This window comes from Aulonocara sp. 'chitande type north' Nkhata Bay, linkage group LG23 (assembly GCF_057382095.1).
Source record: "Aulonocara sp. 'chitande type north' Nkhata Bay isolate Kocher_YH1m ecotype deep benthic linkage group LG23, A_spYH_male_GT1.1, whole genome shotgun sequence".
Lineage (NCBI taxonomy): Eukaryota > Metazoa > Chordata > Actinopteri > Cichliformes > Cichlidae > Aulonocara > Aulonocara sp. 'chitande type north' Nkhata Bay.
The window spans coordinates 13,616,993-13,644,556 of record NC_141365.1 but is presented as its reverse complement, the minus strand read 5'-3'; the positions used below and the strand labels follow the sequence as shown (position 1 = coordinate 13,644,556).

General features: G+C 40.6%; 3 protein-coding genes and 1 non-coding gene across 6 annotated transcripts in view; all 4 read left to right on the top strand.

Moving 5' to 3' along the window:
- The first annotated feature begins 4,043 nt into the window (after positions 1-4,043).
- Positions 4,044-11,527, top strand: LOC147301384 (elongation factor 2b-like). Its single transcript, XM_086282099.1, has 13 exons — positions 4,044-4,192; positions 5,361-5,575; positions 5,803-5,984; positions 6,364-6,575; positions 6,673-6,851; positions 7,133-7,238; positions 7,506-7,758; positions 7,902-8,097; positions 8,190-8,556; positions 8,682-9,035; positions 9,143-9,325; positions 9,880-10,012; positions 11,144-11,527. The coding sequence occupies exons 1-13, from the start codon at positions 4,190-4,192 to the stop codon at positions 11,335-11,337; spliced, it is 2,577 nt and encodes an 858-aa protein (XP_086138225.1). The 5' UTR covers positions 4,044-4,189; the 3' UTR covers positions 11,338-11,527.
- Positions 7,369-7,436, top strand: LOC147301385 (small nucleolar RNA SNORD37). The gene has a single exon (XR_015127458.1). It is a non-coding gene; the product is annotated as a small nucleolar RNA SNORD37 (small nucleolar RNA).
- A 5,078-nt stretch (positions 11,528-16,605) lies between the features above and the next one.
- hmg20b (high mobility group 20B) lies at positions 16,606-23,098 on the top strand. 3 transcript variants are annotated; one of them, XM_086283628.1, is made up of 9 exons: positions 16,606-16,690; positions 17,028-17,181; positions 17,911-18,111; positions 18,242-18,362; positions 18,445-18,497; positions 18,584-18,650; positions 18,786-19,001; positions 19,211-19,343; positions 22,513-23,098. In XM_086283628.1, exons 2-9 carry the CDS (start codon positions 17,101-17,103, stop codon positions 22,523-22,525), a joined length of 885 nt encoding a protein of 294 aa, XP_086139754.1. In that variant the 5' UTR covers positions 16,606-16,690; positions 17,028-17,100; the 3' UTR covers positions 22,526-23,098. The 3 variants fall into 3 exon arrangements, with proteins under 3 accessions (XP_086139754.1, XP_086139756.1, XP_086139755.1); XM_086283629.1 differs by having other exon boundaries at positions 16,634-16,690; positions 17,084-17,181; XM_086283630.1 differs by lacking the exon at positions 22,513-23,098 and having other exon boundaries at positions 19,211-19,347.
- Positions 23,099-25,821: 2,723 nt separating this feature from the next.
- The window catches only part of unc13a (unc-13 homolog A (C. elegans)), a 47,038-nt gene continuing 45,295 nt past the window's right edge, over positions 25,822-27,564 (top strand). Inside the window, exon 1 of the mRNA XM_086284264.1 lies at positions 25,822-26,151. Within this exon, the coding sequence (XP_086140390.1) occupies positions 26,130-26,151 (22 nt within the window). The 5' untranslated portion in view covers positions 25,822-26,129. The remainder of the gene's footprint in view (positions 26,152-27,564) is intronic.

Below are 27,564 nucleotides of genomic sequence, written 5' to 3'. Positions count from 1 at the left end.
TCAAAGTTATTTGCAGCTCTCTGTACGCACATGAAAGCCACAAAGATTGAAAAGAGCTCTGCAATTATGACGAACAAAATAAGAATAATACTTTGTTTTCTGGGGACTGGTTGGAGCAATCAGTCAAGTATAATCCAACACAACACCAGGGTCTTTATTTGCCCATGATTATAAGTAAAAACTGAGCTGAAACAGAGAGAGGTAACCATTCACACTCACATTCGTACCTATGGCCAATTTAGAGTCACAGTTATCCTAACTGTACTAATTGCATGTCTTTGAGTGGTTCATCTCCAGGTACCCTGCTTCATCCCACAGTCAAACACGGGGAGAGCATGCAAACTCCACATACAAAGGCCCCGGGTAGATGGCGAAGTTGGACCTTCTTGCTGTCAGGCAACCACTGTTCCACTTATTTTATATTTTAAAAAATACCCTTTCGAAGAGTAGTTTCATACCTTTTTTAATGCTTGTTTTGATTTTTAGAGGATAATTCTGTTAACGCTGCTTCAATGTATTTATTATTTTATGCATTTACATTAACTAAACCTTGAGTATATCCTTACTGCATCCATACAAAGTGGTTGGTTAGTAGTCAGGTGCTACTGAACAAAATCACCCAAGATCACCCCATAATCAGACCATGCAATGCAAAATCCCAAGAGCTGTATCCCACATTCTACAACCGTCAGTTAACACGCTAAATGTTAAAATTCATTAGAATAAGACTAAACAAGCAGGCTTCATTTGAAAGGGTTGCCCAGAAGAAGTTTCTGGCCTCTGGCTCTGGCAAAAAAAATACAACACCAAGTGGAGATGTTTGGTCAGATAAGATAAGATAAGATAAGATAGAACTTTATTAATCCCTCGGGTGGGTTCCTCTGGGAAATTCGATTTCCAAAAAAGCACAGCACCGACAGAAGTTACAGAGTTATACACACACACATATATATAAATACAGAGACAATATAAATAAAATATACGAAGGGGATAAATAGAATAAATAGGAATAAAAATAAAAATACAAGTGAATTGCACATTTCAAGTATTGAGTCTATTGCACTGTTGACTATTTACAAAAGTATTGCACAAAAGGTATTGCACAGTGAGGTGAAGAGGCACTACAGCTTAGTTGTTCCCTCCTTTGTCCTCCTGTTTCCCCTCCCTCTCCCCTCCAGAGAGGAGTTAAACAGTCTGATGGCGTGTGGGACAAAGGAGTTTTTAAGTCTGTTAGTTCTTGTCTTTGGGAGAAGCAACCTGTCACTGAACAGACTCTTCTGGTTGTTAATGGCCGTGTGCAGAGGATGCCTGGCATTGTCCATAATGTCCATCAGTTTCTTTAATGTCCTTTTCTCTGCCACTGTCACCAGAGTGTCCAGCTTCATGCCGACCACAGAGCTAGCCCTCCTGATCAGTTTCTCCAGCCTGGATGAGTCCTTCTTTCATATTGCATAGCAACAGATTTGGTGAAAACTAAACACAGCTTATCAGGACAAGCACCTCATATAAACTGCTAAGATGTAATTGTCATACAAGAGGACAATTATCTCATGCAACGCACCAAATTTACAATTTACAATACAAAACAAGGACTGAAAAAAACAAAAGAATCGAGGTGTCACAATGATCTCAGTGAGACTACCTGTTTAAAAAAACAGATTCAATAATAACAATATAGGCAGAATGTATGCCAGTGAGAAATGTGTGGTACAACTAGTGATGAAGATCATCATTAGGGGTTAAGGATTCACAATTCCATCATTTATTTATTAATTAGAACAAAGCTATTGTTGCTCTATCTTCGGGTTGCCTGTATAACAGGTGAGTGGCACATACAAAAACAATAGAAATGACAATCATGATAATGGATATGAGTAAATCTGAGTAGGCTTCTGTGTTAAAACCTGGAACTGATGTGCCATCTACTGGATAAAAAAAAAAAAACAACAACATCACATTAACGATACTCCCTCTTGTGGTGTAACGGAGGAATAACTACCCTTCCTGCACTATGTTATTTTTGGAGACTGGGGCACACATTATTTTACAACAATCAAACAAAATACATATTTGAACAATCATACCATTTAACTAACTATAATATTGTAACTAAAGATTATTGGGGGGTGTCCTGTTTTGTCCACAATGTCTTTCTTGTCCTTACACAAGTCCACTCTTTTACAGTAACAAGGTCAAAATAACAGTCAAAGTAACAATTAAATTATGTTACATGATACAGGTAACATAATTTCATAACTCAGAAATGTATAAAATGCTTGGTACAACATAGACCTATTTACATGTTCAAACTCAGCACCGGATGTGCTTGGAAACTGTTCAGCTGTTCACAGTCACACCTATTCGTAATTTTCATGTTGTTTTAGAACTTGAACACTCAAAAACTGTAGAGAAAGACAACAGGTTAGTTACCAATAATACTCTTTCTATTTCCTCTTGTTTGAGATTGTCCTCTCTATATTTAGGGGTTTGTCTTAATTCTGTTATTAATTACTATTTTTTTTCCCTACTTTCCTATTTTTTCTCACTAAAACTCTAACACTTTGCTCAGGGATAGTTTTAGGTTCAGGGCTAGTTTGCAGTGGTCACAGGGGGCATCCAGCTGGTACTTTAGGGTGAGCCGCCCCATAACCTGTCCACTGCCACTTTTCTAAGCCCAAGGTTTGTACACATTCTGTGTGAAAATACCATTCAAATGTAATCAAGATTCTTATATTCAATGAAAACAAACTTATGACAATAGTAATACTGTATGTGTATCCTTAGACATACAGCTGCTCCACTGTGCTTACACTGAAACCTGACACTGGCTTCGATAAAACACATAAAGGTAGCATAAAGGTAGCAGGTAGTTGTTTAACACCTTCCCAAAACAGCTGTGACTCTGAGTAAATGCAATGATTTATATTGTATTCATAACAGAAATATTAAAACAACATAACAAGTGAGAAAATGTACCATTTTAAGAACAACCGTAATATTTGACAGACTGAGACACCTCAGTGACCCACTTCACATTTATCATTTTTATATGTTTGCATCAAAAAAATGTTTAAAACAAAAACTGGTTTAATGAATCCCCAAAACAAACTACTCAGTCTCTAACTGACATTGGGTAACATTTTGCTGCATTCGAAGACAGCTGGAAAGTCGGATTTCATAATTTCGAATGAAGTTCTTAAGAAGGTTCTTAAGTTTTAACTCGGGAAACTGGGGGGATCTCGGTGGCAGCCAAGAAAATAATGCTGATCTAATGGACCATCTTTTTTTAGAGGAAAAGAAATAATTAACCATCCAGCCATTCACAAAGGCAATCAACCATAATTGACAAAAGATTATAAATCATCATTTAAATTAGTTTACCGAGAGTATGTTCTATATTAAAATGATAAAGACAGGACATCGTATTAACTGTCTCCTTTCTGGGAAATGTTGTTCTGCCTTTAAGAGGATTATCTTCAGCTATAATTTCTAAAAACTCTGTCTTTAGTGTATACTCTTTACCAGTGCCATTTGGGATGCTGTTTTGCACAATAGCTGCCCTTTTTTTATTTCTTTAATCTAACTTCATGTTTTATTTCTTTATTTTTATCACTGTTGTATTTCATATTGTAAGGACTACACTGGAGACCTGTGGACTTTTACTTTTAACAGTGTTGTTTTTATTGTTGATTATCCTAATTTGTTTATTTTTACCTGTTAACATATCTAAATTTAGTATTTGTATGACTGGTACTCACTTTATTTTCCTGCTGACCTTGTTAGTGAAAGAGGCAAATATTTTACCGTTATCGAGCTACACTACAAGACGAAATCTCTGGATGTGTTTTTGTTTGTGTTTAGAGCATGGTTACTCTGGACAGTCCTGTGTTTCCTTTGTCGCCAAGTGTAAACTATCGTGATAACATATAAATCGCATGAAAGCACCCGGAAGCAGCTGGAAATTGAGCCACGTTTTCCTTTATTTTGTGCATGGAACGAAAGTTCGAGTGCCCGATTTCAACTTATCGAATGCACCATTACGTGATGACGCATGTGGCTGACGCAAGCAGTATAAAGCGCTATTTTCTGACGTCAGCGCCCTCTTCCCTGCCTATGCCCTCGTGAGGTGGGCAGTGTAAAATTCCTTGTCTCTTTTCTCCACCAAGAGAATCCAAAACCATCTGTCAAAATGGTGAGTTGATGTTATTTTTTAAACTGAGTAATGAATTGTTGGGCACATAAGCTTTCCTCGCTGTCAATATTAAGTTGAGTATGTGAATATTGTAAGGATGTATTGTTACTTGCATAATAGTGTGTGTGGTCTGTGCTCTGATCAAAATGGCAACCATTTTGTTATCTGCCGGTGGCCTGCAAGGCCCGCGAAGGCTGACTAAAGGCAGTTTGAAAATGTTGCTAAATCATACATATCTATTTGCCTACGTTAGTGCCTCCGTGGAAGGATTAACGTTTCTCCCGACTCTTTTAAAGGTTAAAATGATAAATTGTAACCGCTAATGTAGCTAACTTTACAACGACTGCGTTTTGCGGCATCGTTAGCCGTCGTTCCAGTAAATTGTCACTTATGGCCATACAAATGTCACAGAACCAAGATATGAGTAGGCTTTTGAAAATTGAAAACGTAATGGGTCAAGCCAAATGGTTAAAAAGTGAGCTTGACCTCGTTCTGATCTGTAGGAATAATTTGCCGGTACGTCGGCGCTGTCAGTGTTAGCATTTAGCATGGATTCAAAGTCTGTACACGTGGCCTGCTCACGCCGACGTTATGCCGGGTGTTTGTGTTTTAACAGCCTTTTGCCAACGTATTTTTAAGTAAGGTGATACTTTTTTAAATATGATGGTTTCAAATCGATATTTGGATAAAACCCGGGGCAGACGACTTGGATACTTTTTTAAGCCAAACGTAGACAACAGTAACGTCATCTTTGATGATGGCGGACACCCAACGCCCAGGGTGGAAGTGCAGCACAGCTGAGTTTACCTTATGTAAGCAACATTTTTACAGGGCTGAGGGCGCAGTTATTGTTAGATGTAGCAAATGAACGATCCATGTATACTAAGCAGAATTACACAAAGCGTGAGCCACAGAGCCTGTTGTTTAAAATAACGGACATAAAGGGGGTGCACTTTTACCGTTATCCCGTCTTTAGTATCTTGTCCCACATTAGTTGGTGTCACAAATGATGCCTTTAACCTCATCTGCACTTAACAGGAGAATCAAAATAAAATAATCACAACATTGTATTTTCAACTCACTTTCTTAAATTATTTTTATTTTAAAGCTTAGGGCCAAGAAAATCAGACATGTGTTAAATGGTCTAATCTTGACTCTGTCCCTTCAGGTGAACTTCACCGTAGACCAGATCCGTACCATCATGGACAAGAAGGCCAACATCCGTAACATGTCCGTGATTGCGCACGTGGACCATGGAAAGTCAACTTTGACAGATTCCCTGGTGTCAAAGGCTGGCATCATTGCCTCAGCTCGTGCTGGAGAGACCCGTTTCACAGACACCCGCAAAGATGAGCAGGAGCGCTGCATTACCATCAAGTCAACGTAAGGATTTTTTTTTATTTTTTTTTTTTTGCATTTTAATTGATGTGAGATTTTTAAATTTAAGACAACAAATGTGCTGGGATTAAAGAATCTCATCAGTTTCATATAGAGCTCAATTTTCTTAATACCTGTACAGTGTATCGTAGTATTTGGTCATTATGTGGTATGTTGGGCTATGTTGAGCACAGAATTTGTGGTAAAATTAAATGTTTTGTCTTAACTTGCAGAGCTATCTCCCTGTACTACGAGCTGAGTGAAAATGACACCGCCTTCATTAAGCAGTCCAAGGATGGCTCTGGTTTCTTGATCAACTTGATCGATTCCCCAGGGCACGTTGACTTCTCCTCTGAAGTGACTGCTGCTCTCCGTGTCACTGATGGAGCCCTGGTTGTGGTGGACTGCGTGTCTGGTAAGAGCCAAACCAAATATTTGTGGGCTTTTAACATTTTCACCTGCCAGTTCCAAGACCACAAAAAATAAGATACTAGGTGTAGTAGAACTGCAAGATATTTTTTTAGCTGTAGCCCAGCTATTTAATAGTGACCTGCTTTAGTGTTTGTTTAGATTGGTTAGGAGAGATGAGTATTGGCATTGGGTTTCAGGACAAGTTTACAGTCAACATGACTAAAGAACTGAGAGTAAATTGTTTCCATCCATTAAGAATATGCTCACACACCAAAGGAAGACTTGTGCCAGCACAGTCCTTGATACTTTTTTTGCTTATCTGAAATAAGATTTATAACTTTACATGCTCTTCAATTAGTTGTCGTATTATGTGTCCCTACTAGGCGTCTGTGTGCAGACTGAGACTGTGCTCCGTCAGGCTATTGGCGAGCGTATTAAGCCAGTCCTGATGATGAACAAGATGGACCGTGCCTTGCTGGAGCTGCAGCTTGAACCTGAAGACCTTTACCAGACCTTCCAGCGTATTGTTGAGACTGTCAACGTAATCATTTCCACCTATGGCGAGGATGAAAATGGACCTATGGGTAACATCATGGTGCGTAGCAGTCTGAACGTTTTAATTGGAACAAAGATTTGTCCGTTTGTCTGAGTACTCAGCACAGTTGCTGATATACTGTTGTCTCACTTTCAAGGTTGATCCAGTCCTCGGCACCGTTGGCTTTGGCTCCGGCCTCCATGGCTGGGCTTTCACCCTCAAGCAGTTTGCTGAGATGTATGCAGCCAAGTTTGCTGCCAAGGGCAACGCCCAGATGACACCCGTTGAGCGCTGCAAGAAGGTGGAAGACATGATGAAGAAGCTGTGGGGTGATAGGTGCGTTTCTAATACATAGAACCTCAGCTGTAGTGTTGAGGGCTGTCGAGATGTCAGATTGAGTGCATGGGGGCTCTCTTAAAGAGACCATTTCAGAGGGAATTGTGCAGAGTTTAAAGTGTGATTCTGAGCATAAGGTTATGATGGGAAATTGCACAGGGTGGGGTTTTTTTTTTTTGCTTTTATACATTCTAATTTAATAAAGTAAATTAACAGTGGCTTCTGTTATATAAATGTTTTTAGTGTATCTGTAATGATTAATTACACTTTTTCTTTTCTAGGTACTATGACACAGCAAATGGAAAGTTCGTCAAGTCTGCAATTGGAGCCGATGGCAAAAAGTACCCCCGCACCTTCTGTGCTCTTGTTCTGGATCCCATCTTTAAGGTATGAAACCTTTGATAATGTTTAAATATTTAAAAAGGGTTAACTGGAAGAAGAAATGGCAACACTGGCGGTCCGACCTTATGTACTTGTTAGTCTGCCTTAGTCAGAATAAAAGTTGCCTTGTATGCCTGCATGTGATGACTCAAACATTCTTCACTTTGACCTGACTAATCAGTGATGACAACCTTAAGCCTGAGCAGGCGCAGATGCTTTATTAGCATGTTCATAATAAATTGCACTGAACTAATATAAATGGTTTCCCTCTAGGTGTTTGATGCCATCATGAACTTCAGAAAGGATGAAGCTGCCAAACTGATCCAGAAGATGGACATCAAGTTGGATAATGAGGACAAGGATAAGGAGGGCAAGCCTCTCCTGAAGGCTGTCATGCGCCGCTGGCTGCCCGCTGGAGAAGCCCTTCTGCAAATGATCACCATTCACCTGCCTTCACCTGTCACTGCCCAGAAGTACCGTTGTGAGCTCCTCTATGAAGGACCTGGAGATGACGAGGCTGCCATGGGTATGCAGCTGATGTATTTCAAATTTGCTCATGCACCAAGCAGTTGACATTGTTTGAAACACCTGCTTAAAATAACCCAGAATTTTAGTCGTTGGATTATTATTTTTAAGCTTGACATTGCTTTGCGTGTTAATGGTCATTAGGTATCAAGAACTGCGACTCCAAGGCTCCCCTGATGATGTACATCTCAAAGATGGTCCCCACCAGTGACAAGGGTCGCTTCTATGCATTTGGTCGTGTGTTCTCTGGGTCTGTGTCCACTGGCCTGAAGGTACGCATCATGGGACCAAACTTCGTCCCTGGCAAGAAGGACGACCTCTACTTGAAGCCAATTCAGAGGTTGGTTTCAGCATCTTCTTAATTAATTATTGGCAATAAATTTGTGAGGTAGGTAGGCCAGAACTGATTTGTCCTGCTCTGATCTCTACCAGGACCATTCTGATGATGGGCCGTTACGTTGAGCCCATTGAAGATGTGCCTTGTGGTAACATTGTGGGTCTGGTTGGAGTGGACCAGTTCCTCGTCAAGACAGGCACCATCACCACCTACGACCAGGCACACAACATGAGAGTGATGAAGTTCAGCGTCAGCCCCGTTGTCAGAGTTGCTGTGGAGGCCAAAAATCCCGCTGACCTGCCTAAGCTGGTGGAGGGTTTGAAGCGTCTGTCCAAGTCTGATCCTATGGTGCAGTGCATCATTGAGGAGTCTGGAGAGCACATTGTTGCTGGAGCTGGAGAGCTGCACCTGGAGATCTGTCTGAAGGATCTGGAGGAGGATCATGCCTGCATTCCAATCAAGGTAATATATTGAATTTAAGTAAAAGAGCACTGCACTTAATCTTAAGGTTTATACGACAGATGAGATATTTAGGCGTTATTTTGATATGTCCCTCTAAACATTTGTGCATTAACACTTTTTTCCAGAAATCTGATCCTGTGGTGTCCTACAGAGAGACAGTCAGTGCAGAGTCAGATATCATGTGTCTGTCAAAGTCACCCAACAAGCACAACCGTCTGTTCATGAAAGCCCGTCCCTTCGAGGAAGGCCTGGCAGAAGACATTGAGAAGGGTGACGTTACCTCTCGTCAGGAGCTCAAGGGCCGTGCCCGTTACCTTGCTGACAAGTACGAATGGGACGTCGGCGAGGCCAGAAAAATCTGGTGCTTCGGTCCTGATGGAACTGGCCCCAACCTGCTGGTGGATGTTACCAAGGGAGTGCAGTACCTCAATGAGATCAAGGACAGTGTTGTCGCTGGTTTCCAGTGGGCCGCCAAGGAGGTAAGAGCCTTGAGAGTATACTCGTGAGTGTAATATAAGCATTTTAAAAACGTTCTATCCAGTGATTCATGGATATTTGTTTAAAAGTGGTGTTTGAATGTTTTCAGGGTGTCCTCTGTGAAGAGAACATGCGTGCCATTCGCTTCGACATCCATGATGTGACCCTGCATACAGATGCTATTCACCGTGGTGGTGGCCAGATTATCCCCACAGCCCGCAGAGCTCTGTATGCTTGTGAGCTCACAGCTGAGCCCAGAATTATGGAGCCCGTCTACCTTGTCGAGATCCAGGTCAGTGTTTTTCCCCTGTGATGTTTTAGTTTCCAATTCGTAGCTCGTGGAAAATGGCACAGGGAAAGTTATATCCAAAGCTTGTGTCAATAGGTGGATTGTACGGGACAGAAAAATAAAAAAATACTACAGTTATTAAAGTCATTAAAAGTGAAGTACGGAATACTTGGATTTCGGTGTTGGTGCAGTTAACACTTTGATAGACTGCTACGTTTAAAAGGGAGCCAGAAGGTTTAAAAAAAAAGTTTCGGTATTCTGGTTCAGTGAATCAAATTAGCTGAGATGAAGTATTTCATTGCTTAATAAGTACCCAACTTTGACTAAAGCAGAGTCTCTAATAATACAGTTTAAATGGTTGAGTTGCAGGGCTGACGGTTGCTGCCAGCTAAACCTTGTAAATCTCTTTAATTCTAAATCTTGTTGAACGAGTTTACCACACCTTTCAATGCACTACAGAGTTTAGTAATGCTGATTTTAGTCTTTTTATCACAGCTCACTTTAATAGCATTAAACAAACTGAAGTCGGTACCACTCACCATCTGTTTGCTCCACAGTGCCCTGAAGGTGCAATGGGTGGGATTTACGGTGTGCTGACCAGGAGGCGTGGTCATGTGTTCGAGGAGTCCAGGGTCATGGGAACACCTATGTATGTCATCAAGGCCTACCTGCCTGTCAACGAGTCATTTGGTAAGTCCTCTTTTGTTCTGAAGAGTCAAACGGCATCATCATCTAAGCTTAATTTATGTTCAGGTTTCAATCCCAAGTTCAAAAATTACCACAAAATTTTTAATTTATTTTATCAACTTTCCTTCTGACAATGCTGTCTGTGTTGAGCGCTCAGTGGATCTGCGCTCGACAGTGCAGCCTAGGCGGAATAGTCGAACGCAGATTCACTGAGCGCAGGGCAAGCTAGCGAGACAGAAGTTAAGCTCTCCTTGCAACATGGCAAATTGAACCTCCCCCACCCTCATTCAGATCTGGCGTTTGGAACTATTTTGGTTTTCATGTGACGTATGACCCTGAAGGTAAGCGCGTCATGGACAAAAGTAAAACAGTATGTTGGATGTGCCAATGTTCAATTACATTGGTGGGAACTAGTGCGTTAGCGCAGTTAGCTCCTTAATGTGTTGACGCCGTCCAGCCCCACACACGGGGCGATCTGCGGTAGCTCGTTAACAGAGACTTGCCGTGTTGTGGCGTTAACATCATTTCAACTAGATTAACGCTGACAGCACTAGTGGGAACACAACGAATATGACAGCACATTTACGCCGACATCATCCTAGTGCAAAGACAAGTGGAAGCAGACAAAAACAACAAGCACGCATGCTACAAACTTTACCAGAGTAATTTAGACAGCCGTTAGCACATGATTCTCCTTATGGGGACCTGATATGTTTAATATGCTGCTGAGAATATAGCCCAGAGGAAGCGTATAGTATAGCTTTTATTTTGGAAAGAGACATTTCTCTGTAATAAACTCTCTTTTCCAAAGATGAGTGATTTCTCGATCAGAGATTTATTTTTTTTATTACTTTGTTGTTTCAGCAACATTATATTTAAAAACTGTACTTTTGAGTTAAAATATATATTTATAATTTTAATAAATGACAAATTAAAAAAGCATGAACTTTTTTTTCTTTTTTTGTATCGAAAAAATATTGAACCGTGACATCAAAGTATCGAACCGGACCGTGAATTTTGTGTATCGTTGCACCCCTAATATTTAGATGTGACCAACAGGGGGGAAAAATGTGTTTTTCAAGTCATGTGATACTCTGAGTATACGAGGTATTAAATAATACTTTCTGTCACCAGGTTTCACAGCTGACCTGCGTTCCAACACTGGTGGCCAGGCCTTCCCACAGTGCGTGTTTGACCATTGGCAGATCCTCCCTGGAAACCCACTGGATGCCACATCCAAGCCTGGTGTAGTTGTCCTTGAGACACGTAAACGTAAAGGTCTCAAAGAAGGTGTCCCAGCCTTGGACAACTACCTGGACAAATTGTAAAAGCTTGGACACCCCTCTTGGCACTTGTCTCATTCCTCCATGCTCAACACATTTAAGTCTACGTTGTGGGACCGGACTGTACAGAACAAAGTGAGCACTAATGTTTGCCAAAAGGATTGACAATAATTAAGAAATGACTACAAAAATTGTAAACGATAAATAAAAGAAAATAAAAACTTTTATGTATCAAGCTGCTTTCTTTATTGGGGATGATTGTGTGGGTAGTTTTCTTTTTTGTTTTGCCCACTCGTAAATCTGGTGAAAGTGTTGAATTTGGAATGATTATTCTTTATTTGCTTTTAGCCTGGCCTGTACTTCTTTCTTTTCTATATACCCCTGCTGCCAGCAACACCTGTGGCTAAAGACAGTGTTCTGGTTGTTGGTCCATCCCATTCCCATAAATGTGATTACTCAGTGCCTCAAAGCAATTTCATTTGGCACAAATATTTACTTTTGACTACCATCTAAAAATCAAACTGGGGAGCTGAAACAAACTTATTGGCCAGAGACAACATTCTTTAATGTGCAGCACTCCACATGTCTAATAGGATAAAGTGATGGCAGTTTATACTCTGAAGATTAAAAAGACTGGTGGGTGGGTGTGTACATCCATGAGCATTTTGTTAACTGTTTGATTTTATTGTACTTAGGGCTGCTCAATTAATCGAATTTTAATCACGATTACGATCTGGGCTTTCAACGATCATTAAAAATGACTGAGCCGATTATTAGACCCTCCCTCATGCTTTACTCTCGCGCTGCTCCGTGTGGTAAGTCAAGCTCACCGCTCTCCATTTCGAACACGCGTCACAACAATTAAGAGGACCCGAGGGAAGCTCGGAAAGCTAAGCAGAAGTTATTTGGAGAGGAGAGTGACTGCCGTTGGTTGAAAAGAGGTTAAAAAAAAAAAAACTTCAGTGGTGTGGAAACATTATGGGTTGGCGGAGTTAGACGTGGATCAAGTAGACAGTGTGTAAACTTTGCTACAATGTAGTAGCTGCACCACAGAGCAACACTGCAAAGTTGACTAAACATAGATGTTTACATTTTTCATTTATTCAATTCAATCTTTATTGGCAGACTACATGTCCATAAAAACAAGACAAGAAACACACACACACAACTCCCCCCCCCACACACACAACACAAGGTATACCATTAAATATATATATGTATATAAATAAGTATATAAAGCATTTGTAAAAATATAAAACCATAATATACATAAAACACAATTACTTAAAATAAATCAATAAATACACAAACACTTTAACCAGTGCTTTCTGAGACTGGATGAGTAACGGGAACCACTCACTGTCGGATCTGTAAGTGTTAAAATTATACTGTTACTCGAACCATCCAGTCGTTCTCTAAAACTGAACATTAACTTTCTTAAAAGTGCTTTAAAAGTCCAGACACCCACAGCTACAAACATCTGACTGGCACTACCACTTCTAGGTATCCTGCAAAGGATTCTCATCGCATCATTATATGCAACATGCAGCTTCTGCATGCAACATTGTTTGTAGGATGACCACAAGGGGGCAGTATATAGCGGTGTGCAATACGCTTTAAACAAAGCCACTTTAACTGGAAGTGAACAAAAGCTGAATTTGCGTGCAATAGTATTTGCCTGCACATAGAGCTTACATCGTTGTCTGTATATGTCATCATCATCATTCATTTGCTCAGTAATAAAGTGACCGAGGTATTTCACCTTTTTATGAACTTCAAGAGTTTTTTGTGCCAGTTTAAACAAAGGGAAATTTAGCTGTTTATCCTGCTTGGTTCTACATATCAAAACAGCACTTTTAGCAGCATTGTACTCAATGTCATATTGCACACCATATTCAGTACAGACATTAAGAAGATCCTGTAACCCAGCACTGCTTGGACTAAAAACAACCAGGTCATCTGCATACATAAGATGATTTATCAGTGCTTCACCTAATATACACCCAGTGTTACAGGCTCTCAGCTGTATGGACAAATCATCGACATATAAATTAAATAAAATTGGAGACAAAATCCCACCCTGTCTGACACCATTGCTGACACCAAAGGGGGCAGAAATACTGCTTCCCCATTTAACCTGCATGTTCTGATGTTCTGATGAGCGTACCAGTGCAAATGTTTATATTGCAAACATTTGCACTGTTATCAGTATTTGCACACTATTTTATATTATTTTTTAAAGTCATTATTCAATACATTGTTATTGTTAACCCTTTAAAGCCGGTCAGAGCAGCACACTCCGTTTTGCGTAACTATTTTTAAATCCCTGTAGAACCTGAACCGCTAAGCTAGCGCAATAATTTGTTTTGCATATGAAACCAGAGGAGTTGTACTTACATCTTATGCCATCAGCTTGTCCTCGGTCAGGGTTTCCTTCCAAATAAAGCTTTGCAAAAATTGCATAAAAAGCGCTTGCAGGAACAAAAACATAATATTCCAGAAACACGCTTTGCCGATCCATCAGCTGTTCCTAACACTTCCCACTTTGAAAAAGACGTCAACTCGAACTATCGCATTTCCTGCCCGAAACCGGAAGTGATGTCATTTTTGTGGAAAATGTAGTTTTTTACTTGTAGGCCTTAAGTAAAAAACTATACTATACTATACTTATACTAGTGTTTTTATAAGTCATGTTTGACTCTATACTTTTCTGAATAGTTGCTGGGATGCTTAGAACTCGAATTGCACAGCTGGAAATAGTTTATTTTGATGCACGTGCTGTTTTCTTTGCAAATTTGCATCATAGGATTGTTTTTTTTTTTGTTTTTCCTGCAGTATATAAAAATTGCTGTATCTCCAAAATAAAACTATGAAGACACTCAAAATAAATTTCCTGTTGTTGTAAACTATTTTTTGCAACTTTTTTGTATTTAAAGTTTTGAGGGATAAACCTCTTAAATTTCTCCAAGTAGAAATATATGTAAACAAAACAAAAACGATTTTCAATTTTTTTGTAGTTTATTGCCCTTGTTTGCAATTAATGTAGTTACTATGGACTTAATGCATACATATTATTAAAATATGGGCTATAACAGTTGTATTGATGTATAGCAACTTGAAATGCTCCCACAAATGGCACTACAGCATGTACAAAAAAAATAATATAAGCTCTGGCGGACTTGGTTCTATGGTAGGTCTTAAAGGGTTAAATAAATATCGTCAAATAATCGTGATCTCAATTTCAGTGAAAATAATCGTGATTATCATTTTTGCCATAATCGAGCAGCCCTAATTGTACTGCAGTTTAGAACTTTGAAATCTAGTTAATGTCTCTTCAAGCCTATGGGGAAAATACACATATTTATTGGCATACAGTTAATAGTATATAACCGATATGGTTTTGTACAGAGATTTGCCTGCTCTGCTTATTGTCTGGTGGACATGAGTTCTCCAACTCAGATGTCACATGGATGTATTCATCTGTTGCAGCATGAGCAAAGTGGCTTTCCTGCATTTCCAGCGCTGCATAACAGCCACACCCAGAGCGTTCGGTGGGGCGGGGCTTAGTTGTCACAACGAAAACTTGTTGTTAGTAAGACTTCCTGCCTTAAACTACTCTGTGAGGCTTGATGCAACACTGGACATTATCTGTTTTCTAAGTCCTGTGACTTGTGTTTTTGAAGGAGTATTAGAAAAGTATGAATGGGTCTGTCATTCAAATACCGCAGGCTGACTGACCTAAAGCCTTATTTGGCTGCAAATCTCCTGGTTAAGACTTTAGAAATTAAAATAAAATCTAATACGGATGCACAAGAAGGAGCTTTGCCAGTTAAGTGTCAGGATGTTTGATATTTAAAGAGCAGTGTAAAAAAAAAAAATTGCATCATTGACTGATTTTGGTGAATTTAATGGTACACAGTTTTAGTAATCTTCCATTGAATCTCTGTTCAGTCAGTGAGTAAAAAAGAGAGAAAGGAAAAACAATGTTAAAAATCTGTTATGTTTTTTATAAACTGTCAAAAAAGTAGTTTGATATGTTTTGAACCGAAGTAAGGAATATCTGACGTAAGCACTCCTCTAATGCCAGCTGGTGACCGTTTGCGAGTTCTGCTTGGAACATAGTTGCTATTAAATAAATTTGTGTCCCACATCATCTTTGAATTAGTGATGATCCTCAACAAAGATAAATCACGAATGACTGAAGAGGGTCCTGCACTTCACATGCACGGCTTCACAGCATTTTAATAAATAAAAAATCTGACCTATTTCCTTGACCAACACCACAAAAAGTAGAAAGAGTGCTTTTCACGTTGATTAATCCAATTCGAGTACATTTCCCTGCTTTTTCTTAAGGGATATGGGGCAGGTTGTTATGATTATATGCCAAAGTATTATTTCTATTAAGAAGTAAACTTAATATTTCAACAAGCGAGAGAAATTTTTTAGAAAAGAGATTTGGGAGAGAATTGCACAACAGCAAAGATGCCAAGCAAAAAAAAAAGATCTTTAAAGCATCAAAGTTCGAGTTAGGTTTTCTTCATCAGATGCTGCAGCGTATTTTCTGTAAGTAGTTTTCAAGCAGTGGTATCCACGAGAATGCTTAAAAAACGTAAAACTTTAAAATAACTGCCTAAACAGGTCCCCGGAGGCTTGTCAAGATGGCTGTCGAGTTGCCAGACTTGCTTCAAGCAGGATTTTATAACAGAGGTTGAAAACCACCTTTCCTGTATGTGCACACACCAGCAGTTACATAATATGACCACCAGAGGACACCAAAGTACGTAATGGATTTTACAGCAGACGTGGAAAGCACGACCAACAGCTGACAAGAAGCCCAAGCGAATAGCAAACGAACTTCCGGTGAAGACTTAAAATAAAAAAGTACGAAAAGGTCCTATGGCCACGTTGTGCGCATGTTTCACTGATATGTGTCACATAGTGGTGAATGCTTCGGTTTAGGCGACCCTGAACTAAGAGCCACAGTGGAAAAATTTTTACTGTCAGCCTTACAGCAATAGAGAAGTAATCATGTAGGAGATCTGTAGAGTAGAAAATAAAGATAAACACTGCTTGTGTTAAGCTGTTTTGTAAAAAAAAAAAAGTACGTAACTTACACAACTCCAACCATATCTACACGACGACAAAGCGTCTTACGTCACTACTTCTATTTTCGTCCTGCCCTTACAGCTCTTTAAAAATTCATAACATGTTTAAAACCCTGCCTTTGTATTTATTCCAACTGATCTGAGTGCGGCGCATACTGGTTCTGGGTGGAAACGGGGGGGGGGGGGGGGTGAGAGGGGGTCTTCGACCAGCCAACCAATCACGAGTCTCCCTATCGACCAATCAGGAGACAGGCAGGCTGTTCTTCCTGTTTGGCTGAGGGATTCATTATCGGGTGAGTAATAAAATCCAAAAAGTAGAAATATATTTGTAAAAATCTATAATTTTCCATGGTGAAGAAACACTTCTACTTTTAGGAGTGTCTGATTTTAATTTTTACCACCAGAAGGGTGGGCGGTGTGGCGGTGTGGATTATCTTTTATTGTGTAGATTTCTGCCCGTTGTTTGTGTATGTGCGTGTGTGAGAGCTGCGACTAGTTAACGTTAGCCACACTGAACTGCTAGCAGTCAGGTTAGCTTGAAAATCGGCGTTATTGTGGGGAAATAGCTAATTATAATCGATGCTAGTAAATATATTTTGTACACTACTTAAACCTTCTAATTCTGCACAGATTTCTCCCCACGGAATTACTCTCTAACGGATAAACACGTTTTTATTCTGAGTCAGCTGCACGGACACAGATCATGGGAGGGATCAAACAAGAGCAGAGTGATGCATCACATCAGCCCAAAGCTTCACAGACAGCGGATCAACCCCCAGAAGAGGTGAGCACCGCTGCAGCTGACTAAAGTGGACTGGATTTGATGCAGTCAATTTCATTTAAATCTTTTAATTGGGAAAATAAGGGTGTTCATATTTGGTTAAATACTTTGCTTCAGCAGGTACACTCAGGTTTTAAAAAAAAAGTTTTTGGACTCCATGGAGGGTCCTGAAACTAAGGACACACTGTGACTCATTAGTCTGCCAGCAGGGTCTTGATGGAGTGCTTTTCTGTGTCTCTTCCATCACTGTTTTTGCATGCTCTTTAGATGTGGGCTTTAACTGGGCCATTGCAGCACCATGCTTTTTTTTTTCAGCCATTCTGTTGAAGGTTTGCTGCTGTGCTTGGGATCATTGACCTTTTGCATGACCCAGTTTAATATACAGAGGAGTCAATGGTTGACTCATTGACTGCAAAACAAACCCAAATCATTACCCTTCTTCTGCCATGCTTTACAGATGTTTTGAGGTGTTTGTGCTGATATGCACCAAATGTGTTGTTGTGTTTTATGGACAAACATCTCTGCCTGGGTCTCATCGGTCCAAATGGCATAGTTCCAGAAGCCTCGTGGTTTGTTCAGATCTATATTTGCAATCCTGAGCCCTGCTGCCATGTTCTTTTTTTTAGAGCCAGTGGATCTTAGCTGATTATTAAGGCAGTCACTAGCTGCATCAGGAGGAGTTAGATTAGACTGTCCTTGCCTTTCTGAGACTGTTGTTTCATCCATCTGCAGCCCAAGAAAAGAGGCTGGCCGAAGGGAAAGAAAAGGAAGAAGGTGCTGCCAAATGGTCCCAAGGCACCTGTTACAGGATATGTGCGCTTTCTGAATGAACGGCGAGAACATATGCGGGCCAGATACCCTGATTTACCTTTCCCAGAAATCACCAAGAGACTCGGAGCAGAGTGGACACGATTAGCTCCGATGGACAAACAGGTAGCTTTTAAAAGTGTCCCATGCACATGCAGATTGTTCAATATAACACAAAATAACGTCATCAGCTGGATATTTAGTGATGTTTTGCACAGGGTGTTGTTGTATTTGAACATATTTCGTATACCAATAGCGTTATCTGGATGAAGCGGAACGAGAGAAGATGCAGTATGCCCAGGAACTGAAGGAATATCAGCAGACTGAGGCCTATCAGATCACCAGTGCTAAAATACAAGACAAGAGGATCAAAAAAGGTAACAACTACCCTCTGCTTACTGCTTTAGAGTTGCTCTGTCTTATGTGAGCTGTATGTAATGCACATACAATTTTTTTTAGAAGACACACCATCTGCAGTTATCGGCACTAGTTCAGGATCCTCCTTAACAAAGGTAGGTGACGCTCTAATCAGTTATTACTGTTTTCTTCGGTGTCACTTTCCCGTCAGTTGTCCATTTGCTGACTCTTTCTGTTTTAGGCTTCTGACCTCTCAAACAGATTTGACATTCCTATTTTCACCGAAGAGTTCCTCGATCAGAACAAAGGTAACAGAGGAACTGACAGCGCCTGACTAGTAGTGTTAAGACAGAACTGTGCCGTTGCTCTGTTAGGTAATCGGACATTCTCGATTAAACTTCCAAGCCCGTCAAACTCTTTTTATTTTTATTCTCTGCGTTCAGCTCGAGAGGCAGAGTTGCGACGCCTCCGTAAGGCCAACATTGAGTTTGAGGAGCAGAATGCAGTGCTGCAGCGGCACATTAAGGACATGTACAATGCTAAAGAGCGCCTGGAGGCTGAATTGGGGCAAGATGAGAAACGTACCCAGGCTCTCCAGCAACACTTGATGGCCATTAAGCACACACTGGTCAACAGTCTCTCATCGGTGCCCTTGCCAGGTCAGCATTGCTTGGGTCAGACTCATGAAGGGAAATGCAGTAGGAGGGCAAAACATTAGATAATGCTGCTGTTATTGAATCTCTCTTTTTTCCTGACTTTTAAACATGTGGCTATAGCAACAGCAAGGTTTAGTTTATACATATTAGAGTCTCGTCTGAAATGATCAAAATTAAACATTTGCAGTCAGTTCTGTATTTATCCTGAACAGGTACTGGGGAGACAGCATCTCTTGGAAATCTGGATTCATACCTGAGTCGTCTCAGCGGAGTGCTCGAGGGCAACCCTCATAAACACCGTGCCCTGCTTACCCAGCTTTGTGAGGTCCTATCTCACCTGGACAGGTAATCTAATTATTATATACAGTACTCAGACTGATAGGGTGGATAATTTAAAATAGAATACTGGGAGCTGTAATGGAGCGAACGGATACTCTGTGTCGTCTTCCAAGAGATATATCGATTTGCTTGCCAAACACTGGCTCTCTGCGAAAGCAAAAGGTTATACCTGAGTTTGAATAAGTCTTTACACTTGAAATTCAATGTGATGGACTCAGACTGGGTGTAAACACCATCAGTTTTTTTTCCCAGTTAGTGGTCTGGTCTTTGTTAATGTCAGCTCAGATGCAGCGTTTAGTGTTTAATGCTGCCAAACACATTTGACAACAGCTCAACACTTTGGCTTATCACATCCTGTTTTTGTCACAGATGTCACACCAGAGCTTTTTCTCACACTCCCTCCTGTGGCGACACAGGTGTTCGTGTCAAAAATATGAAGCTACGTCCAAAAGCTGGTTAGCTGCTTTGGGTTTTATACATATAAACAAACAAAATGTTGTTTGTTACTTGGTCAGCCTTATTGCTCAGTTATAGAAGAGCAAACATAAGACAGCCTCCTTTGCAACTAGGAAAAGCTGGTGGTTGCCTGGTGATTGCGTTGACCTTTTTCACATTTGACCAACTGTTGACCCAGATGTTGAGCATTCCCTACCATAAAACATCTGGGTGACCACTTTCGATCTCGAGGTGGCAGAACAGGTCACCTGGTGGGAGGCAACCTGTCTTCAAATCATCTGAGTCGGTGCTACTCAGCCAGTCTGCAACAGCAACAGATTCGCGATTTTTGATTTAGTAGTGTATTATTATCACAGATCGGATCGAATTGCTAACCCGGGGCCTGTTCTTCGTACCTCGCTAAGTAAGTTAGCTGGATTAGATTGTTGACGATTTCGCGTGATCTTGGATCGTTCGGTTCCCCGAAGCTCATCCGGGACTTGCTGTCATAGCAACAGAGCCGTAAGCGTAAACCTGCTCGGGAGCAGGTTTACTTTATGTAAACAGGATTAGATCGCGGCCACGCAGGTATGTCCGCTTCATTTATACGAAAGCAACAGCGATAAATAAATAACATCAATGTAACTGAAGATAATGCAGCACTTGATCCTTTTATTGATGTCACACAGATACATACAGGTCATTTCCTAAAAAAGGGAAATGTACTATTAACATTCTATTACATGTATGTGATTATTACAGATGTAATTCATATTTCAGAGTTGTAATTGTAAATTACTTCGTGTAATCAAGATGAGAGACCACGGCTATAAAAGTGAAGGTGGATTTGGGAAGCCTGTCGCAGCCATGTCCTGTCCGTTTACGCGAGCAACCCATTGCGGAAGGTGCAAGATTGATAAGGAGAGTCCTCAGAATTCAGCGTATATTGCGGGACAGACAGGATCCTTTAGCTCAGCGCGACAGTGTGCTCATTGAGAGATATCGATTTTCCCGTGAGGATATTATTTACTTAACCAACTTGTTGACGAGGGGGTGCAGGACCACCACCTGTCTTTTTTTGCTCTGCCCTTTTCTTGGTTGCTGTTATAAACAAACAAACAGATTATTTCAGGGTCTCTTTCCAAGAGACGAAAAGCAATATAAGTGATAAATATTACCATTCTATAGAATATTCTTATATTTCACTTTTACTTGTTCCCATGTTCTAGTGGGTCCTGTTGTGGCTCTAATGTGAAAGAGGATATAATATAACAATATAATATAATGTAATATAATATTGGATAATATAGTGTGATATGATAAATCTACCCTACCGCCTACTGGTGTTGGCCAGAGGGGCCGATGGTGCGATATGGCAGCCTCGCTTCTGTCAGTCTGCCCCAGGGCAGCTGTGGCTACAACCGTAGCTGCCTCCACCAGTGTGTGAATGTGAGAGTGAATGAATAGTGGCATTGTAAAGCGCTTTGGGTGCCTTGAAAAGCGCTATATAAATCCAATATATTATTATTATTATTATTATTAAATTACTTACGAGTTTAATTTGTCAGCAACTTTCTGCCAGCCCTCGCTCCTTGCTTTTGCAGCCTTTGCAGTGTTCCCTTGCGTTCTGATTAAACTCTGAAACTCCTGAAATCCCTCACTCAGGAGTTCTTGCTCTGCTGCCGAAAAATACCGAGCCGAGCGCGCTCCTTCGACATTTTCGCCGACCAATCAGAGGGTTGCCGATCAATGTTTCTACTATCGATGCGTAGCCCCTTTTACGACACCCAGTGATGTCACATTACTGCGTCCAGCTGTACTAATCGTCAACGGAAGGTGTGTTCGGAGAACCGGATTAGCGAGCTCACGGTTAGCGCGATGGTTTGATCTTGGATGTGTCATTTGATCTTGGATGTAGTGAGCGACGTACGAAGAACGGGCCCCCGGTCTCAAAAGTTTTATCCCTGACCGTGTCTGCAAACGTTTGCAGTCTGTTGCCATCTTCAAAGCAACTTTTCTAGGTGCTCCAAAGTTGCTTTGAAGGGAAAAACTGATTGCAAGTGATGCAGACCTGATCCCTGACTTCGAACCAACAAGATTACAAGTTCATTGGACACGGTTGCACTAATTGTAGTCATTCGGCTGTCTCCAACCACTGTTTTCCTGGTGTAACTGTAGCATTCGCTTTTACACTTTGTTAGTTGTTAGCAAACATTTTAGGCTCTGGTTGCCTGTCGTATGTTTACCTTTAGTTTATTCATTTCGGGTCACACCCTTTATCTCTTGAAGTGAAGTTGACTTTCCCTGCTTCACTAAATTGCCGCTTCTATAGTCGCTTCTTGCATGGATGCTTCTTTAAAGGCTGCATTTACTGCACAGGCATGAATGGTGTCAGTTTTCTCATCAAGAAAGTGAACAAACCAGTTATTAAAATTTCAAACCATTACTTAGACACTCATGCGCTGTTATTAAACATATTTGTCTACATTATAAATATAACTTTTACCTTCAGAGGTGGTTGTGTTTGAAATGCCTCCAGAACTACTGTGTAGGGCTCCACATTTACTGATTACTATATTATTTTCCTTCAAAATGAAGCACGCTTTATATGTGCATTACTATTTGTTAACAAATGCAACACACTGTAATATTGGTGCAAAAATTGCACGTGTCCAGGGTCTCCATTTTATTGTTTTGCTTTATATCTTGTCTCTAACGACATGTTTTCATTCCTTGCCAGTGAGAAGTTATGAGGAGGCTGCAGACAGAGACACACCCAGTCTTGGATCACGGACACGCGAGAGGCTTGGTGCTTTTAGGTCAAATCATTGCCAATCAGCAGAGCATGTAGATAGGAACAGGTACTTCAGAACAACACACATAATCCATGTCTGCATGCCTATAGTTTATGAATATGTGTGGACGTGTGTATTCCCACACATACATTTTGTGAATGTAAGTCTGTGCGGTGGGGTTGAGGGGGCTTTACAATTCATAAATGTCATCAAATAAAATGTCATTTTACTTTCTGCTGCCTTAATTAAGTCTTTTGGGAGTCACCTTTCCCTTATCGTGTAGTCGTCTACAGGTACATGGCATGTACAGCAAGCCGAATGATCAGTTTACTGTAAATGATTTGTGGCGTGTGTTTGGCGGAGGGATGCATAAGTAGTTATTTTTAAAAACTGGAAAGGGGTGAGTATGCATGGTGGAATTTCTATTGATAATGTCAGGTTCTGAAATGGACAGTTTGTTTGCCATGTTGTCAGAAAACTGAATATTTGTATTTTTCCAGATGTTCATTAAACCATTCTGAAAATGGAGAATTTATGCACATTTATTGCTGACATAATTGTTTAAAGTGCACAGCCTCGTGTTTAAAACAAATAACAAAACAGCACGTCACACCTGCAGAGGTAGACCCCACAGCAGGTAACTAATTAGACGTGGTTTTGTTACATTCACTGACTGTAAAACGAGGAACTGTAACGATGCAGGGGAAGCTCCGTCCCAGCAGAGGGAGATGTGGGCCCACACACGGTTACAGCAACAGCAGCTGAATCCTGGACTAGCTTCACTGAGGCGTGCTTCATATTTTGCGAGTGTCATGCCAAGGTTTAAAAACGTCATCATTTCTGGTATTTAGATTTTTAAGTTGGTCACAAACAGCTGATGTGCTTCCAGTCGGGCACACTAAATCAACTTACCTAATTACTACCTTCTTAAACTGGATGGTTTTTTTTTTTGCACCTCTGAAATTTTTAAATCTCAAACTATTAATGGTAGAGGAACGGGGAAAATCAAGCACCGTCAAAACCATCTCCCAGCCCATCTTGAAGTATTTGATGAATTTTCTTTACTGTTCCCATCTTAAGATAGGAACAGTAAAGAAACACGGAGGCACTGGAGACAGTTTTGATGGACAGGAGAGACACCTGTGCTGTCATTGTGGCCAAATGCTGCCTAACTACACTTTGGCTGAACGTTAAATTTGTGATGTTAGGAAGACCAGGCCTTCCTCCCGCATTTCATCTGACACTGAAATGCCCAGTTCTTCCTGAAACGATCAATATTTACTAACGTCATAGATGTCATGACAAAGGGGTGAGTGTGTGTGTCACATATCTGTCAATTTTTCATTTGAGTAATTCATAAAAACGCTGCTTCGATTGTGAACTCTTAGATACATTCATCTGTACAAATCACAAAATTGAACATGGATTTAAAAAAAAGATGAGGATGGGTATATTTACTGTGGAGCTGGAAGTATAAAGCATATTTATCTTTTCTATGTTAAGCTCACCAGCACAACAAAGTCTCTTCTGCTTCCAGTCCAGAAATACACAATCCGTCTGTGCTGGTTTGAACAAGTGATTGTATGCTCTCGGGCTGTGTAGCAAGACATTTGGCAGTCCATAAAAGTTTTATTTGATTTGAAATCTGCAGGGAGTTTCTGAGAATGGAGTTATAACCACGTAATTTGTAGGAAGGCTGTACTCTGGAAAAGAACAGCACTCAGAGAGGTCTTTGAAAGTGACGTGGATTTGATTTTTAACCAGAGTGCAGAGACGGCAGACCGGTCGGCAGCAGGGGAGTCCCATTACCAGAAAGGGAGAGCACAGTAATGATACCTAAATACAGGAAGGCCAAAGCCAACCTGTGTTTACATTCTTCTACAAGCCGACTTTAACAATGCAAGGCTTTTCATGTGCCCAGACAAATCAAAGGATTACTGAATCCATTTGTGTGCACATAAAGGGGAAGGTTTTAGAAAACCTATAAGCATCTGCAGCTGATTGTATAATGCAGGCGATTGTGGAAAGGGCACCGATTTCCATTTTCTGCTGTGAGCCTTGACTTTGTCAAAGAAATTCAACTTTATGAAAAATCTGGTCAGATGAATGTGTTACTGTTTACACCTTTTCTTCACTATTTGCCATTAGTAATAGTATAGGTGATGCTAATTAATATAAACCAATATATTTGGAAATGTTTTGAGTCACCCTTCATTTCTTTATGTTTTGCTTCATAGGCAACAAATGTTTTTGACATTTTTAAAAGTGCTTTGAGCAATGCAACGCCAGCCTTTCTGGAGGGAAAGTTTTAAAGTTTTGGGGCATTGGCTGCTTTTTCACTCACTCTCAGTCCAGTCCTTGTCTTTCTTAGTCCGTCTGCCTGCTGCAAACGCAACAAGTCTTCATTTCTTCAGCTGAATCTATGAAAAATATTTTTAAAAGTGTTTTTTCATCAACTAGGTGATTCACAAACTCCTATTAGCCAAAAACTTGGCACATCTCAGCATGATGTGCAGTGTCTCCTTAAAAATCGTTGTAGTATATACATGGAAAAAGTGCCAGGTTTAAATCTACATCGGATCAACAGAATCTAAAAGTCTTTAAGAAAACTTCCAGCAAAAACCTGACACAAGATCTGAGATGTGCATCTGGACCTTTAGCCGATCCAGCTACTGTTCATTGAAGCCTCATCTGAAACGGTCTCAGTGGAAGGAAGAAGTCATTCTTAAGGAAAGGAAACAGGGAGGGAAGGCTGAGGTGCGCCACAATATACAAGAACTGGACTGAAAATAAATTTGTGCCAACAGGTGTGATGGAGTGATGAATCCAAATTGTCATAGTTTGATTCACCATGCAATACCATCTGGAAAACATGTGATTGGCTTCATTTTTCAGCATGACAGGGATCCCAAACACACTCCCAGTGCAATTTTAATCCACGCCTAGATTAAAATCCACAGTGGAACACTATCAGTCATGGATTCCCCCCCCCAGAGCCTCAGCATTATTGAAGTAGTGTGGGAACCAAAAGCAGCCAACATCCAAATATTGACTTCCCTCCCCCCCAAGCCCAATATAAAGAAATGAAGGGAGACTCGAGTAGTCTGCACATTACTGTATTTTTCCAAAAATGTCCAAAGTGTAAAGTTAGAAGTTAATAATCGGGGATTTCACTCCCCCTCCCCCACCTTTACACACCACCACCACGCGCTCTTACGTCACTGCCAGGAGCTGTCCACGCAGCGGTGGTGCTGAAGCTGAACAAGATGGCTGTGTGTTGGGGACCGGAGAGCTGAGAGCGAAGGGGTGAAAGAGTCTCAGATATAAGCAGTCAGCTCATTCAAACCAGAGCGACAGGACGGCGGAGCTGGCGTTCACCCTGCAACTGTGAAAACTTTCATTTTGATCAGCTGTAGCGAATCCCGTCGGGCTCTGGTCCTGCTCGCTGGCGACGGCAGGCTTCTCCATCTCCCGCCCAGCCATTCATCCCCGGACTGTATACTGCAAAGATTAGCTCTGCCAGTTAGGAAGCTGGATCCTGTACTAAAGGCGCAAATAAGAGATGTCATTGCTGTGTGTTGGAGGTAAGAGGAAAAACTAACAGTCTGTGCGCTGGCTTGACTTGCTGTCCGTTTCCTTGACCTGCTGATGTGAGCAGTTTCCATAGCTCCAGTAGTATCTTTACAGCTTTTGGAGGGTTGCTGGTGATACTTTTACAATAGTCACCTCCTGCAGATAACATTACGGAAAAAATCTGGGGCTGTTAAATGATCATTCGATGCAAATAGCAATCTGAGGCAATATTTCCCATCACCTGCATGTTAGTTTGAATTTTTTCGCTAAAATATATACAGAAATCTTGCACTCCTCTTGCTGTCCATGCTAACGGTCCAGCCTCTTTTTTTCCTTTGATTTTCTTTTTCTTTCTTTTTTCTTTCTTTCTTTCTTTCTTTCTTTTTTTAATTTATTTATTTATTTATTTATTTATTTATTTTTTTTTTTTTTACAAAAGCTGGCATTGCTACAACCGGATCGATTTATGTAGTAGGCGTATGCTTCTGGCAGCTACTGTCAGACATAGTAAAGCAAGATGATATCCACTCTGCTCGTCCCTGTGAGGAGTGTTTTATTCTTTATTTTATAAAAGGTGATAGCATTTTGATTAAATATGTCGAATGGATCCCTCTCTCAGTTTCCACACATAAGCTCTGCAAAAAGGCGTGTTCCTTTAGGCTGCTGGGTTTCTTTACATTACGATTTCCCCTAACCACGTGACTGATTGCAATGCTATAAAATTTCCATTTCTCCCAATCCGTCCTTAAACATTGCGAGATTTTCCAATTGTTTCCTGTTATTTAAAGACCCAAAGGGTTATTAAATATTGTCTATGATGTTTGTAAAAATAGAAATCTGGTGTCTAGCTGTAAAGGCTGTCAGTGAGGTGTCGATAAAACCTCAGCTGTCACGCTTTTGCTGTAAAACCTTTGCAGCATTTACAGGAAGTCACATGTGGCTGGTTTGGGGCTTCATTTCAGGCATTTTGTATGAGGAAAGGACTTCAGATCTTCATTTATTAATACATTATTTATTTTTTAACTGATGAAATGTGAATCCCTTGTTCGTAAATACAAATTTACCCACGTAGCTTTCCAGTTTTCCAAGTCTGCTTGTGCTAAAATTTGGAGAGTGAATTTGGGGGTGAGCACTTCCTTTTCCCCCTACATAAGGAACTCAAAGTTTGTCTTGTGTGAGGAGATTTGTGCTTAAAATGACATTTTTCCTAAGAGTTTTTAAAAGTTTTCTGCTCTCCCTCCCAACAACAAAAACTTTCTCATGTTTTTTACAACAACGTCTTTACAACATATCCAAAGAACTGGCTTCTTTAGAGATGGCATTATAATTGCAGCTACAGCTGTGGGAGAACCACAAGTTTATGTAATCTAATATCTATCTATTTGAATGCATGCTGAAACTGTGCACATCTCTGCCTGTCGTGA

Excerpts from the sequence above, each read along its gene's own strand:
- hmg20b (XM_086283628.1), top strand. The coding sequence starts at position 17,101 with ATGGGAGGGATCAAACAAGAGCAGAGTGATGCATCACATCAGCCCAAA. Across the intron at positions 17,182-17,910 it reads CGGATCAACCCCCAGAAGAG|CCCAAGAAAAGAGGCTGGCC; the intron begins GTGAGCACCGCT and ends ATCCATCTGCAG. Across the intron at positions 18,363-18,444 it reads AGACAAGAGGATCAAAAAAG|AAGACACACCATCTGCAGTT; the intron begins GTAACAACTACC and ends AATTTTTTTTAG.
- LOC147301384 (XM_086282099.1), top strand. Across the intron at positions 5,985-6,363 it reads TGTGGTGGACTGCGTGTCTG|GCGTCTGTGTGCAGACTGAG; the intron begins GTAAGAGCCAAA and ends TGTCCCTACTAG. Across the intron at positions 7,239-7,505 it reads TTCTGGATCCCATCTTTAAG|GTGTTTGATGCCATCATGAA; the intron begins GTATGAAACCTT and ends GTTTCCCTCTAG.